Source organism: Spinacia oleracea, chromosome 3 (assembly GCF_020520425.1).
Source record: "Spinacia oleracea cultivar Varoflay chromosome 3, BTI_SOV_V1, whole genome shotgun sequence".
NCBI lineage: Eukaryota > Viridiplantae > Streptophyta > Magnoliopsida > Caryophyllales > Amaranthaceae > Spinacia > Spinacia oleracea.
In genome coordinates this window covers 78,166,769-78,183,247 of record NC_079489.1, presented here as the reverse complement: position 1 = coordinate 78,183,247, position 16,479 = coordinate 78,166,769, and the positions used below count along the sequence as shown (strand labels likewise).

The 16,479-nt window shown below is 36.4% G+C and overlaps 3 protein-coding genes across 3 annotated transcripts; 2 read left to right on the top strand and 1 right to left on the bottom strand.

The window, feature by feature from the left end:
- Positions 1–9,359: 9,359 nt before the first annotated feature.
- Positions 9,360–11,740, top strand: LOC110802472 (uncharacterized). The gene is made up of 4 exons (XM_022007898.2): positions 9,360–9,422; positions 10,734–10,805; positions 10,857–11,096; positions 11,213–11,740. Exons 1-4 carry the CDS (start codon positions 9,360–9,362, stop codon positions 11,738–11,740), a joined length of 903 nt encoding a protein of 300 aa, XP_021863590.2.
- Positions 11,741–11,984: 244 nt separating this feature from the next.
- Positions 11,985–13,397, top strand: LOC130469800 (uncharacterized). Its single transcript, XM_056839283.1, has 3 exons — positions 11,985–12,155; positions 12,356–12,505; positions 12,594–13,397. The coding sequence occupies exons 1-3, from the start codon at positions 11,985–11,987 to the stop codon at positions 13,296–13,298; spliced, it is 1,026 nt and encodes a 341-aa protein (XP_056695261.1). The 3' UTR covers positions 13,299–13,397.
- Positions 13,398–14,442: 1,045 nt separating this feature from the next.
- LOC110802473 (GDSL esterase/lipase EXL3) lies at positions 14,443–16,229 on the bottom strand. The gene is made up of 5 exons (XM_022007899.2): positions 15,891–16,229; positions 15,639–15,769; positions 15,270–15,503; positions 14,943–15,198; positions 14,443–14,847 (listed from the first exon to the last, which is right to left on the bottom strand). The coding sequence occupies exons 1-5, from the start codon at positions 16,156–16,158 to the stop codon at positions 14,651–14,653; spliced, it is 1,086 nt and encodes a 361-aa protein (XP_021863591.2). The 5' UTR covers positions 16,159–16,229; the 3' UTR covers positions 14,443–14,650.
- Between the last annotated feature and the right edge of the window lie 250 nt (positions 16,230–16,479).

Genomic DNA, 16,479 nt, shown 5'->3' with positions numbered 1-16,479 from the left:
ACACGTATTTCGGTATAACTCTTTGGCAAATTGGTTTATGAATGTTTGGGCAATTTTTTTAGGTCGTTGGTTTTTCTAGGATAGTTTGTCACACATAATCATATATTTCGCTACACATAACTAACATTCCATCATGAGGCAATAATAATATGTCATGTAGTTTATGATAGGCTTCTATGGGTAGTTATTTGCGCCTGGCTTGGTACCGCTTCTATCGCAGATCCAACACATGCCCCGGTCGAGGTAGTGTCTTCAACAGACGAATTTCGCCCAAGAGGCCAATCACGATGTAAGCCAAGGGGGCATGCACCAATGAGAGGGACCTAATGGGCGAGCGATTGGGTTTGGGACGGGTGTACTAGTAGCGAAAGTGCCGAGTGGACAACATTCGAAGCGTATGCACCCCCCGGTTGGCGATGGGTATCCTTAGTCCCAACTCTCGAGATGAAACATCAAGGGAGCCAAGATTCGTTATGCGGTTCTGTCCGTTCACATTAATATGCTGATTTTCAGGTCGTCCCAACTTGATGGGGAAATAAACGCGGGGTAGGATCATTTCACCCTTCGGCTATTTTGATTACCTATAAGCACGAGTATTTCCTTCACTATCCCCAGTGGAGTCGCCACTGTGAGGGGGTCGAAAAAGCACGAGGCTAATGCGTGACCTTGTCTCTCGTGGGTGTGACGTTTCTTTTTGTCAAATAAAGTGTAATTGGATTTCCTGTGAGTTTACACCCAATTGACTAGTAATATAGGAGTCGCCATTCAGTTTTTAACGACAATGAGAAAAACTGACAAAACCGGTTATCGTGACATAAAGGGAGTGCAATTATGTTTGACCACGACGGCCGTAGGTTCCCTTGTGATCCCTGGTGTGGGGATCTCTCAACATACACCCGCAAGGTAGAGATTGAGGGTTCGGGGGACTGTAACTACCGAGAGGAGTACTCGCTCTTCGATAACTCCAGAGGCAGGATATCCTTACTAGCTCAGCATAAATAATTGAAGGGAGATGCGTTAACTATTAAACTAATCTGGGTTGGTTTTAACAATATGCAGCATATAGTACTAGATCGAACGCGATTATCTGATTTAGATTGTTTTAAGGGACCTAGCATGATAATCCAATTTCCCAACATATTATCTTTATTAGGCGTGATAGAACAATCAGATTTAATTAGTTTAACAGTTCATAAAAGGGCGAGGAAAGCAATTAAACCATGGAAAAGGGACACATTACGACGCACCCTTGAGAGGTGCGTCGCGGTTCTTAGAAAACTAACCACTTTGACTTTGCTATTTCTCCTTTTATTTAACGAATCTCAAATTATGGGACAGCATACGTTCTGTTCGATTTATGGATCGATTGCGACAGAACGCGTGATCAGTTTTTGCAGCGTGAGGCTTAGGCTTAGGGGTTTAGAGTCAATACTCAGAATAATAATTGTGTGTGTTCTTTTTTCACGTCGAACTTGGGCTATATTTATAGAAAAGAGTTCGTGGAAAGATAGAATTGTAGAGCTCTAATCCACGAGGAATTAGGAAAGAATACGTCCCAGGTAATTTCAGCGCTCAGGCCTGGGCGCCGAAGATTTCGGCGCCCAGAGCCAGGCGTTGAAAATAGGATCTGGGCTGTTTTCTTAGTCAGATTCGGATTCCTAGAATCCGGAGTGTTTGAGACTTAATCGAGTCTTTTAGTGCGTATTAACCTTGTGACGGAATGCGTCTTGGCCCGTTACGAACTCTAGGCTCGTTAGGATTTTATTTTACACGTGACTCTTATTTTCGAATCATATTAGGAATAGGATTCTCTCGTAATCTCTTTCTCATTTAGGATTTATGTTGGAGTGCAACACCTAATTCTGACAGGTTTCTATCTTTTATGACTTGCCACTTTTAACAACTACCCATTACGGGAGTTACTATTTATTAGCAGGTTTCCATAAATAGCAGGTTTCTATAAATAGCAGGTTTCGGGTGAAATGAAAAGGGGTTATCGAGATTCGTTATTTTATAGGAGATGCGTTGTCAAGTGGAGATTTATGCTTTCATCATTGAACCTTCCCTTTCGGGAATGGGGACAAAAGTAGGTGTCTACACATATCAGTGGTTCCATATTATCACAACACACCAATTCCTTGTTTATATCATTGTTAAATTGTTTTTTACCACCTAAAAAAATAAAAAGTGTTTCTTGTCACCTAAAAAACATAAAATTTGTTTTTTTACCACCTAATTAAAATTAAATAATTTTTTTATCACCTTTTTAGCCGGAAAGATGGACGGGGACGTTATACGGATCCAATTCAACGACTATATTTTGTATTTCCTATTCTTCTCCCACGATTTTCATTTATACAAGCTACCATTTTCCTTTACTTCCCACTAAATCACATAATTTTTTCGTCCATAGTATAGTTAAGAGTTGGTAAAACACAATTTATATTTTATTTTTAGGTGGTAAAAAATAATGTGCCAATTTTTTTATTGGTAAAAAACAATTTAACCTTATACTTACTGATTTTTTGTTCATATTTTCTTTTTCGTGTAACCTTGAAGACACTACATTTATCTTAACTTCATTTTATTATTATTATTATTATTACTATTATTATTATTATTATTATGATATAAAATGCAAACAAAGTCAATCAAAATACAAAAAGTTAGTGGGAAGTCTCGATAAAATCTGGGCCCCTCATTCCTCTAGCTATAGCAAAGCCTATCCTGGTGAATATATGAGCAGTAACACGAGCCCCAATATCTTGAGTCTTAGAGTACTTCTGAACTCGCTTCAGCAACGCAACATCATCCTTATCCAATTCCCCTAGAGAAGAAAACAGAGAAAGGAAGAAAACCATACCCAATTGCCCGCAACTTGCTTAATTCGTACTTGACCTGCTTTCGATTAGCCGCATCAGTCACAACCCGCCCCGGAACAAAGCCAGACAACCCAGATTGTATCAAAGGAGAAGATCCCGTCAAGTCAACACACACATCACGACCCCGATCCCAAGAGTAGAGCAACACATCTGCAGGTCGGAGAGCTCCATCATTCCCTCAAGACAGACCAATATCAACATCTTTCAGTGCCGAAATCCCAGACCTAACAAACATCAACAAGGGTATCCCGACCAACATTATGCCGATATTTAATACACATAATGCCAGCACACGACACCACATGATCACCGAAGATATCCCCCGCAAAAACTCTGGAGTAAGCAGAACATGGTGCCGAAACAGAGAACAAAGGAATACCCAACCGGTAACACAACACACAGGGGTAAGTCTTAGCATACATCATCTGTCCCAAACCTGATATAGGGACTGCCCGAAGCCCAGAAGAGGTGTGATCTCCATGCTGCGACTGCCACAATGCCGATTGTCGAGGAGATAAAGAGAAGGTGGATTCTGCAGATGCAGTAACCTTTGTCAAATATATATCTGCCAATTTCTTCATGAGTTTAGGGGCAGCGATCTCACTAGGATTACTCAAGATGTCAGACTCCACAGTTTTATTAAACAGACTCAACGCACCTTTAAAGGCTCGACTAAGACGAACAATGTCAACACGTCGAAGAAGTTTTGACCGCAAACCACCAGACTGTAACCGAGAAACAAGAAAAGCATAATGATGAACATCACTTGCGGAATAAACACCAAGCCCTCCAAAAGTACAAGGTAAGGTGGCAAGTCGCCACTGCCATTCGCCAAACCCAAACCCCGAAGCAGTAACAATATGATCCAAGGAAGATCGAAGAGCCCCATTGAATATGCAATGAGCCACCTCAAAAATACAAGGAGGACAAGTACGCAAAGCAAAGAAGAGTTTAGAAACTCCGGTTCATGCCCTAAGAAACAATAACTCACACTGAGGATCATCAAGCTTAACAACCTTATCCATAAGCACAATGGTCCTGGTCACCATCTGCTCACAAGCTCACCACTAAAAACGGAATTTGAACTGGCGGGATCACCAAGCAACTTAACCCCATGCAAAGGTCGAGCAATATTAGGGGGAAATACACCCACAAGCCTGCTACGACGGTCTTCTATAGGCCAGAAGACTTCAGTTTTGTCCATGTTGAGATGTAACCCGAACTGAGATCTGTAATCAACTGCATAACCTTCCCCACCACCAAGGTGTTACCAATAATAGTATCGTCATCCAAATATCACGCCTGAAGACATACATGAAAAGCATCTCTAATTTTACACACCAGGGTTGTAAAACCAAAGAAAAAAGCAGATGACCAAGGGGATCACCTTGCTGCACCCCTTGAGACGACCATAAGGTGTGCTCCCCATAATACAATGTGGATGGAGTAGAGTAGCAGAATTAAACCCATTGCGAAAATGGTTGGACAACGAAGATGAACTTCACGTAACATGACCGCTCGATCAACTAAATTGAAGGCATTTTGAAAATCCACCAACAACATTGAAAGACCCACATCAGTTCCGCAATCCTCAATCAACCGATTCACAGCATGAAGAATTGTCTCACTACCTGCAGGAAACCCAACACAAAATTGAAGACCATCAATATAACCTCCCTAAGACTGGCCAACCATAACAGCTCCAACCTTCGAAACCAGACCCCGCCAAACAGTTCCCACAACTATACTTACAACGGGCTTGACAAGAGATGTGAGAGGAGCACTAGAAATATACTCTCCCAAATCCATAGGACACTTTCCCGCTAAAAAGAGATTAACCACCCCAGAAATAGAGTCAACTAACTCAATTGAAACAACCACAGCAGCACCACTCAAGCAATCCATAAGGTGTTAAGCTCGCATCCCGTCCCTCCACTAGTGGAAAAACAGTCATTTGCATCGGTCATTTAAGCCCATTTGCGTCGCACATTGGTGCGACGTAACTGGCTGCGACGCAAATGAAAAAAGTCATTTGCGTCGCACATTTGGGCGACGCAAATAAGAGTCATTTGCGTCGCAGATTAGCTAACCTGCGACGCAAATGACCTTTTTTTTAACATGCTGAAAAGTCATTTGCGTCGCACATTAGCTAAAGTGCGACGCAAATGACTTTTCAGCATGTTAAAAAAAAGGTCATTTGCGTCGCACATTAGCTAAAGTGCGACGCAAATGACTTTTCAGCATGTTAAAAAAAAGGTCATTTGCGTCGCAGTTTAGCTAAACATGCGACGCAAATGACTGTTTTTATTTAAAAAAAATTGAGCTACACGTTTTATATTTTATGCTATATAGTGCATAAAGTATAAAATGTGCAGCTCATTTCTTAATTTTAATTAACTATAGTTCATGAATTAACAAAAATACTCATAACATAGGGGTGCAAATAATATCTTGCAATATATACCAAAATAAAGCCAAAATCAAAACACCCTAAAAAACAAGTGTCAAAAGTTTTAACTGATCCTACAAGTCAGCAACGGCATCATATCTTTTAACAAGTCAGCAACTCCAGAGCTTGCTTCATATCAATATCACTTGGAGCCAAGGTCTGCATTTGCGACAAAAAAAGTTACAGCATGGGAGGGACAGTGTAGGGATAGTGTAAGAGTGCAGCGTGGCAGACATCATTTCTGTCCAGCAAAACAAGCCACCTGCAGCTTAAAAGCTGGGTGACTTGTGTGTCGTAAATCTACTATAATACTTTCATGTTTCCTCATAGTTCCAGTTGCTTTTTAAACAAACTCACCCTAATGCCCACACTCAGAATTTCGTAGGCAAAAAGGATCATACAAGTTCTAAGCAACTAAAGTTCCAGGAAAATCAATTGACAGTAATGCATAATCAGTTCCAGCAATTGACAGTAATGCATAATCAGTTCTCATAAACATATGTACAATGACATGTGCATAGAGTACAAGCCTATTAGTGTTCTGTTGACAAGCTGCATCCAATTGTATGAATTTTCCTCAAATGTTATTTCTTCAAGTGAACTAAAAAGCATCTTAGAAGAATGCGGTGGGGGATTATAACACCAAATGCACTTATACCACGTACATCAAAATTACAATAAACAAAAACAAGGCATCATACCCAGTAAAAAGCTCCCCTGAAGAATGAATGCACTTCACATAGTCTGCATTACGCCAGAAACGACTCATTGTTGGAAGTGATCTTTCCCTAAGAATGCTAAAAAACTCTGCATTAATATTCACAATTGCTCTTGTAGCTGCATAGTAAGCCTTCCAACCATCAGCTGGTCTGACACTATCTTGTTCCACAGTAAAATCCTAGAAAAAACAATGGAAGGAAATTGAAGCATGTAGAAATTAGAATATGAAAAGTCCATAGTCTGAGATACCACAAATGCAACAAATACTAAATAAAAGATGCATAAGCTGAAATAAGGCATCCATTTTTAAGAGTAGGGAAATTACTTACAGTTAAACATAAAAATTAACTACAACACTCTATATCTTTCCTAGGTCTAGGCGTGAGTTCAAAGAAGCATTAATGCATGCACATAAATCCAGTTTTTGTACCATGATAGTGATTAATCTCAAAGACAAAAATCAAACATTTAAAGCCCCCAAAGCTTGAGTTTTGTCTCAGAAGGAAGGCTGCAAATTTGTCTCGAAAACAAGGATAACTTGCTGTAAAGTTCTTATGATATTCCATGATTTATGATCTGAAAGAAACCCCATTCTTTACAGGCTTCCAAAAGAGAGGACAAAGAAGATGGAATTGGTGTTTTGGAGAGGTCCAAGATTGAAAGCTTTAGAGAACTCTGGGATTGAGACATTCTTCTAGTCTAGGAAAAGACAAAAAGGTATGGGATTGAGACTTTAGACTCTAACATATAGTTGTGTACTTGTGTTGAAAATTTCATAAGGCAATCATCTAAGATAATGGGACGTTCACCTGTGAAAAAGTCCGGGTCTAGTAGAGTCGTTCTTCTTACCCAAAAAAAGACGGAGTTATAATTTAGGACTAGTTCTTTAGGCTTCACAAAGAATATGATAAGAATGTAAATCCCTCAAGCTTAATGCAGTATCATTTGATTTGGTGAATTTAGGTAAGAAATTTAAAGACAACAAATAAAACGAAAGAAGAAAATAGCTTGGCAGAAAACAATTATTAATTGAGGTATGCAAATTAAATTATTATTAGTGTGATTGATGACCATATCAATGTTTGTCAGGAACAGAAAAATGAATACCTTGAAGTTGCAAGAAAACAACGAAAGACAAGAATTTAACTCAATAATAATCGAAACAACCACCAAACCTAATATGAGAAGAGGGAGAAACAAAATACCTTGGATCTCAATTCACACATAGAACTTTGCAACGGTTACGGCGGTCTGCACATGCTATAGAAATCAGAAATTAATTAACACAAATAGAGACCGACCAAGACTTGTAGCACCAGATAGAGACAAGAAAAGCCATCACAATACATTTAGACGAAAAAAATCAGAACTTAATTCAAAAATTAGATATTTAAACATGATCATATAAACATGATCAGGCCTTCAGCATCTTCCAAGCTACTCCTGCACGGTAATATCCCTTAAACCAATATGGTCTCAGGCTAATACACAACTGTGCATCAGTGAGTGCAAGATCGCCCTTGTTCAAGCCGGAAAAGCAAAGGCTCCTGTTGCAGAACACTGTCGCACATGCTGCCTTCATCCTTATAGCCTATCTAGTTAAAGAATGAAAAGAAACATATTATTCAGATTGCTGCTTCATATTTTCACAACATCCTTAGAAGAAAATCTAACAAACAGATACTGATATACAGGCACCAAATAACCACATCAGTTACTCTTTAAGACAATTAGTCAAGTGAAAAAATTCCAAATTGTTAACAACATTTGATAACTAACATAATATATGAATGTTCTGATGGCAGGATAGCAGCTCCACTCCACTCGACCACTCCCATTCCCCAAGCCCATTGAGCAAGACTCAGCGGCAAAATCTAAGCGTTAAATTTTAAAGTTAACCCTAGAGATTCAAAGCTAAAGCAAACTTTATGAAAAATCAAAAAGTATTACAAAACTTACCCTGAGTTGATTAGGGAAATTTTCAAGCAAAAAACACTAAAATCAGTTTCCAAACAAAGGTTCATAATTTTATAGCACCAATGCTAATGTAATTTTCATGAAACGTGTTCTTCCGCAAACAAAACAAAACCAAAACAAACATAATTATTATAAAACAGTAGAATTAGCATTAAAGGCACAACACAATGACCATTAGCAACTTACATTCACCACAGAAACTCAAAAAATCTCAATATCACTACAAAAAATCACAGAGAAATTATAATCAAAGACCAATATACATCGACACGTACATTTCAGATCAAGAATAAAGATTTCCGTCCAAAAAACTAGCATTTCAATAATATAAATCGGCACAAACTATAAAAAATCCCAAATTGTTAACAACATTTGATAACTAACATAACCCTAAATTTATAAGAACCAGGACCTCAAATTAAGCAAAGTCGTCTTCTCCAGCTAGATTTAATTTTACACGCAATTTACATAAAAGCACAAATATCAAAACCCTAATTCAATTCGTTCCATCTAATAATTGGAAAAATTAGCCTAAATTTTCTGCACAATAAACTTACTAGGCTCAACTAATTAAAGGAAATTCAATTTAATGACCAATCAAAGCGGGAGAATTAAAGTAAACCAACCTTGAGAAAGAAAAGAGGAGTAACAGAAGATTTGGTCGGCCGAAAGGGAGGACGACAACCTCTGACCTATGGCAGAGGCAAGTAGGTGGTAGCGGCGGCGAGAAGCGGGATCTACCGGCGAGCAGAGTAGTGCGGTGGATGGTATGGTGAGAGGAAGCTTTGAACTGCACATAACCCTTTCGTACTTGCGTCACGGAGCTGAGCCTTTCCCGACCTTGACCATGAGCACTAAGATGCAGGAGGAGGGTGAACGCGGCAGGGTGGAGGAGGAGGAAGAACATACGGCAGTGAGAGGAGGAGGAGGGTGAACGACGGTGAGAGAGTGAGCGATGGAGGAATTTTTATTTTAGGGTTCTCGATTTAGGGTGAACGCACGCAGTTATGAGAATTTTAGAAGTTGAGTCATTGCATCGCACATTTACAAATCTGCGACCCAAATTTAAATTCATTGCGTCGCAGGTTTGTAAATCTGCGACGCAGATGACTATGTGATGCTTGGAACAGTCATTTGCGTCGCAGATCTATAAAACTGCGACACAATGATAAATTTTTAGACTAAAATTTTTCAATTGCGTCACGAATTTATAAGTGCGACGCAAATTCAGCGATGCAAATGAACACTTTTCCACTAGTGCTCCCACATGATGTTCCACGTGGAAAACTCCTATTCCGGTCCAAAACAACAACAGAAGTAGCGATGAGAGGATGGTGAGCAACAACTATCTCATGCAGGAAGGAGCTGGAGAAGAATTGAAGGGTATTTTGAATGTAAATCCGCAAGAGTGGCCTTATTATTATTATTATTATTATTATTATTATTATTATAATAATAATAATAATTATTATTATTATTATTATTTTAAGGGGATTTAACTTCAGTTCAAATGACTTTTTTCTTTTTTGAATGTCTGTTCAAATGACTTAATATACATTTATAAAGTGCAAATAAAACGCTAGAACGCGTGAATTTTATCCAAAAATAAAATTTAAAATAATAGATTGGGAACTTAGTTTAAACACTACAAAAAAATCACTTTATAGGGATGAGGAACTACGGCTGTGTTCGGAACCGTGGCTGTTTCCCGTTTTTTCATTTTTTAATCAAAAAACCCAAAATAAAGTTGTTCGGGTGAAGCGCTGAATAAAACAAATTTCTTGGGCTTTTGACAAAACAAAAGCGGAAAACCTAAAACCACTAAAAGTGGTTTTGGGAGTTCCGTTTTAAATTGCACCCCTCCTAGCTCTCTCTCCATCTCCCTCTGCCTCTTGGTTCCTGTCATAGCTGTAATTTCTCTCAAGATTCAAGGCTTCAAGCTAGTACGGGTATGCAGACTTCTCTTCTTCTTCTTCTCTCTTTTTTTTTTTTCTTTTTGTTCTCCTTGAAATCATACTGTTCTCATATATTGTTTCATTGATTTTTTTTTGATAAATTGGGTCATGGTAATCTGTCTACCCATCTTTGTTCTTTAGAAGCAATTTAAGTCGCACCAAAAAAAATCTTCAAGCCAATTCCAAACTGATAATTCCGTGAACCAATTGTCTCGAACTCGTCGTAATTTTCAAACTAAGTTCGTTGATTTTGTGAAAAATTCCAATTTTTCTACCCATGTTCTTTAATAGTTTTTTAATTGTTGATTTGTCTTTGTAAATTGGAATTGGTTTGGATATTTTTATTATTTTTGTGTTATAAATGCACAAGTTTCCGGCGAATAATGGTTGTTGAGTACATCGTAGTATTACAGTGTGTAATATTGATTGAATGTGTGAAGCAAATAAAAAATTCTGGTTTGTTAGAGAAGTATTTTTTGAGTGAACACTATATTTGATCTCTGTTGGAGTGATTCCTTAGGTTGATTACTGTTCTTGTATAAACGAGTGGATTATGTGGGAATTATTTAGCCCCTTCTAAGACGTTGTTACAATTCTTTTGATTTGATTGTTTGTGTACACCATATTTGCCTTGTTTGCGTACTTTTTTGTGCTATTTTGCTACTCGAATTTCAGATTGTTTCTTCTGGTCACTCTTCCATTTAGTTATATGCCAAATTCTTATATCATGTATTTATTATCACTTGATAGATGTCAATTCCGAACAATGAGATTAAGTGTGAAGATGATGTCGTTGAGATTGATGGTATTGGAGGAGCAGGGGTGTGGAATGAAACTATTGAATCTTACTTGACAAGCTTGATAGAGGAATAGGTGAAAAGGGGAAATAGGCCAACAACCACCCTTACCAAGCCAGCTTGGAAGACCGTCAAGCAAAGACTGAAAGAGGAGTCAAAAAAAGATTATAGTCAAGAACAACTTAAGAACAAATATAATCAATTAAGACAAGGATGGAAGGACTTTGGTAAATTAATAGGGGAAACTGGGATTGGATACAATGCTGTGACTTATCAACTTTCGGCTGAGGATGATGTATGGAAAAAGTTATATGAGGTACTTGATTGTCAATTAATTTATTATAATTCTAATATATATGTAGTACGTTTGGGGGGGGGGGGCAGTATTTTTCACTAATCAACCTCTTTACCCTTTTATTTCCATTGTTGCAGAAACATAAGTCTGCCAAAACCTTTAGAAGGAAAGGATGTAAGCATTTTGATAAACTATGCATAATTTTTGGTGATACAACAACTACTGGTGTTAGTTCACATCCTTCTACAAAAAGCCCTTCTGATAGTGAGGATGAAAATGACACTGATGGAGAAGAAGGTGATTTAGAAAAACAATGTGAAGACGGTCCAAAAAACAAGAAAGTCAAAACTAATGTCAATCCTAAGAAATTAAGGGAGAGAGTTAATACAGCAATGGCAGATGCATTGGTTGCAATGAGTGAGAATTCTAAGAAAAAACTTGAACTTCTTGAGAAAAATTTTAATGGTAGTGATGAAGGTGGACACCAATCGGTGGAGGATCATGATTTGCTAATGGAATGCGTTGATAAATTGAGTGCTCTCGAGGGAATTGACGGGGCTTCATTTGCAAAGGCAACTAAACTCATACATGATGATCCATTATGGAGGAAAATGTTCCTTCGATTTCCAGATGATAGGAAAATAGATTTTGTTCTTAATCTTTAAGCATGTCCTGTACAAATTTTATTAGAACTTTTTTTAGTATGTGTTTGATGTTTTTCGAACTCAATTTTGCTATTGTGTGTCTCAAGTACGAATCTTATTCAATAATGAGCTGATGGATGAATTTATGTTATATCTTTTGCACTAGAAATTTGGATATGATATACATGATGGTGATTGCAGTTTAGATTTTTTTTGGAATTTAGTGATTATACTTATATCTTTTAATTAAAGTTGCAGATTGAAAATGAGTTTAGATATTGAAGAACTTAATTTGGATATCGAAGAACTTTTATCAGATTCAGATGAGGAGGATTTTCAACAATTAATGACAATTTATATTAACTTCAAGAATAATGGATTTCTTAAAAAGAAACCCCGCTTGCAAAGGATTTCAAAGTTAACTGGTCATCAATATGTTCTTGAGCTTCTTAATGGACACCCAATGACATGTTTCGAATTGCTTCGAATGACTCCACCAATCTTTATTATCTTGTGTGAAGAGTTAAAAAAAAGGGATAAGTTTAAGGACTCTAAATTTAAATCAATTTAAGAACAAGTTGCAATGTTTCTTCTAATTATTTCCCATAATTCAAGGCAAAGATTTGCAGGCGATAGATTCAACATTCTTTGGACACAATTCATCGTCATTTTCGGAGGGTCTTGTATGCCATATCTTCTTTGTCGAAGCATTTGATCATTCCTCCACCATTTGATGAAGCTCCTCCAGAGATAAAAAATAATCCAAGATATTATCCGATATTCAAGGTAATTTTTTTGTTCCATTTTTTATTTTGTTTAAATATTATCTAAAGCTATTATGTGCATAGTTTTTCATTTTAACAATTTTCTACAGGATTGTATTGGAGCTATTGATGGAACTCATGTATCAGCACGTGTACCGCAAGATCAACAAATTCCATATCGGGGGAAAAAAGTTGCGCCTACGATGAACGTAATGTGTGCTTGCTCATTTGACATGAAATTCACATTTGTGATGGTTGGATGGGAAGGTACGGCAAATGATTCAAGAATCTTTTGGGAAACGATTACAAATATAGAACAAACTAAGTTTCCAATGCCTCCGAGGAGGAAATATTATCTAATTGACTCGGGGTACACAAATATGCCTGGCTTTCTTTCACCGTATCGTGGAGAACGGTATCATTTGCGTGACTACAGGGGAACAACGAGCCCACAAGGTCCAGAGGAGATATTTAATTATACACATTCTTCATTGCGTAATGTTATTGAAAGATGTTTTGGGGTGTTGAAAGCTAGATTCCCCATTCTCAGAGACATGCCTCAGTATGATTTAAAAAGACAAAAGTATATTATTTTGTCATGCTGTGTTGTCCACAATTTTATAAAAATGTGCAAGGATGGAGATCCCTTGTTCATACATTATGCAGATGAAAACGTAGAACTTGAAGATGAAGGAATACTCAATGGCTCTGAAGAATTAGCGACTCCTAGTGTTAGTCAAAATAAACTTCGTCGAATGGGCAAGTTTCGAGATCGTTTAGCAAAACGTTTGTGGGAAAGACAAACTTCACAATGAAGTCACTGTTTAGAGACTAACAGTACATGGTATTTGACTATTTCTTTTTGGTTGTGTTACTTTTTTGTAGGTTTTTTATTTGAGTTATGTTATGGCGTTATTAAATTAATTACCCATCAATTATATTATTAGTATTGTCAATGTTATAATGTGCATTTAGTTGTCAATGTTGAAATATAGCCTAGAAATTTGCATGTATATGACGTACAACAACAAATTAATAATGATAATAAATAAATAATGATAACAATAATAATAATAATAATAATAATAATAATAACAATAATAATAATAATAATAATAATAATAATAATAATCTTAAAGAAGGGTAGGGATTAGAAATGACATAAGAGTAGTAGTTTTTTATATGGTTTTAGTTAACTGTATATTAAAACTGAAACGGTTTTAAAAAAATAGAAAACCAAAACTGAAATCAGTTTTCAGTTTTAAAAAAACAGAAAACTGAAAACTGACAATGATGCCGAACAGGCCCTAAAGTTTTGTCTCTAAATAAAATTTGAGATGAAATTGTATAACTACAAACGTTAGTTATTTGTCTCATTTTGAAATGATTATAGTACATGTCTCGAAATCCCTAATAATACAAAATTTTGTAGTGTTTGTGTCCGTATGCAGTTAATCCATTATACTTCCTGTTCTTTTTTAAATGACAAAATTATTTAGGCACGTTTGCCAATGCACGATTTGAAACATTAATATCTTCAATTATGGATAAGTAAAAATTATAAAAAGTTGATATTAAAAAAATATTTATTGAGACGAATCTAATAAGATCACACACGACTATGTTTTTCCTTAAGTATAAATCACAAAAGGAAGTTAAATGAGGTTGTATGAATAGTGTCCAAAATTCAATTGTGTCATGTAAATAAGAACGGAGGAAGTATATATTAAAGAATGATATGATAAATTTGTAATACTTGTATGACCTTCTATTACTCCGTACAATAAATGGGTGATGATAAAGGTCGCAAGTTGCGACAACATTTAGTTGTCACAATCTTACGTGTCGCAGTTTAATTGGTACATATAGGCGCCACGTAGGTTATGTGTCATCAGAATATTTTTACTATCAATTCCATATTTTTACTATAAAAATATGTAAATTAGGTAGACGATATAAATAAGGAAACAAATTAGAAAATTAAGAGTTTTCTACCTTTTTTGAAACATGTATAATATATTTTAGTTTCCAATTTAAATCATGACACATAAGCATGCCATGTCATCATTGTGACACGGCTTAAAGGTCGCATGTTGCGACCTTTATCATTTTGGACAATAAATAGTTATCATCTTTGAGTAACTATATTAATGAATGAATAAATTATCTAAAAGAAATTGGCAACGCTTTGTTGGAGGACATGATGGACAATGATTTTATAAGCGGCTTCTGTTGGGTGAAAACTATCCCAGAATATGTATTTTGAGGCATCTTTACAAGCCCCTAAAGGATTCAACTTCGAACAAAGGAAAGACACCGCTAAGTTTCCCGTTCCGCAACATCCTTTGTTTGCAACCTCAAATCCTGTAAAACAGAGTAGTTATTATATATGTACTGTCAGTAGATGTGGTTGTAGACTAAAAAAGAAGAAATTAAAAAGAATTAGTTTAGTTTTATACCTGATTGAGAAGGGTTGTTGATGAGATTGAGTAATGGGTTGTAGATATCGAGATACACGAATCTAGATTGTGGTAGTTTTTGATTGAGGTTACTTAGTTCAGTAGAGAGCTTGCCGTTGAATAAAATGGAAGCTTGATTTTCTTTATCGGCACAGGATTTTCTTAGACCGCCGTGCAATGTTCTTTGTGATGGAAGACAACCGCAGGGTGGTGCACTAACCACGCCTATCCTTCTTGCCCCCAAACCGTATAATTCCTACATTATATACTGTATAATTAGCTTGTAATTTTCCGGGCTAGAAAATGTAATGTAATGGAGCTAGTTACCTGCACGAAAGTGGAAGACCAATTGACCATCTTACTAGTATATGCGGGAACATTGTACTTAAGTCTTGCAAATGGTAAAGAGAAATAAGTGTTGGTAATGTCATTGCTTCCAGCACAAACTAAGTAGACGCTTTCGGAAATGATTGCCGATGTTCTGTTTTCTCCTACCGCAGCCTTTAGCTTTTTTATATACCCTTTGAAATACTTCAACTGATCCTCTAATGTCAATACATTCTGCATGCGATCAATTACAACAATTATTTTAATTTAATTTAATTTCAATTCCTTATATATAACAATATTATCTACGTAAGTTTTTTGTTCAATTTAATCCAAATAGAGCGAATTCGGAGTTAGAGAAAGACAAACCGCTAATTTTGCTGAATCAGGATCATAACCAGCAGCACCAGACGCGAAACTAACACCAGTAAGAAGTTCATTGATATTGAGTTTTGGATCCAAATAAGGAGGCACAAACTCTTTTATCCCAAGTTCTTCGGCTACAAGAAACAAGTCAAAGTTAGATCGATAATATATATATATATATGATACTCGTAAATTAAGGAGTAACGTTTTTAGGTGATTTAGTGGAAAAAGAAGAAATGTATAGTACGTACGTACCAAAGAAATCAGAGGGGATTTTGCCATTGCTGTATCTTCCCGTAGGCACACGACCAGGGAAGTCTCTCCCATAAGGTGGGAAATCAGCCTTTCCAACCGTAGCAATGTAATTATTATTTCCAGGATCCACAATTGAATCACCAAATACTATAAATGCAGGCACCTTTCCTTTTTCTGGAAACTCTATGCCTTCACAATAATATATTTGTATAAATGTTGCCAATATTACCATATAATTATATAGCATTATTCCCGAGAAATATTTCATCTCTAAAGTTTTCTTTTTTATTTTCTCACCCCCTTTATTATTCTGTACTCCGTATCATTTAATATGGATTGTGGGAGTAGCATGCATGTATTTATACGTCAAGAAGTGTGCTAATTACAAATAAAGTCAACAAACTTAACTTATGAATTCTGCTTCGTGTGAACATGAACATAACCAGGTTTCTTATGATATTTTAAATTTATTCTTCTTAGTGGGTCCGGCATACTCCGTATAACTGTTCAATTAGGAGTACATTATTATAAAATAATTATTACATTAAAAAAATATTTATAATATTTATAAGAGAATGGTCGGAGAAAG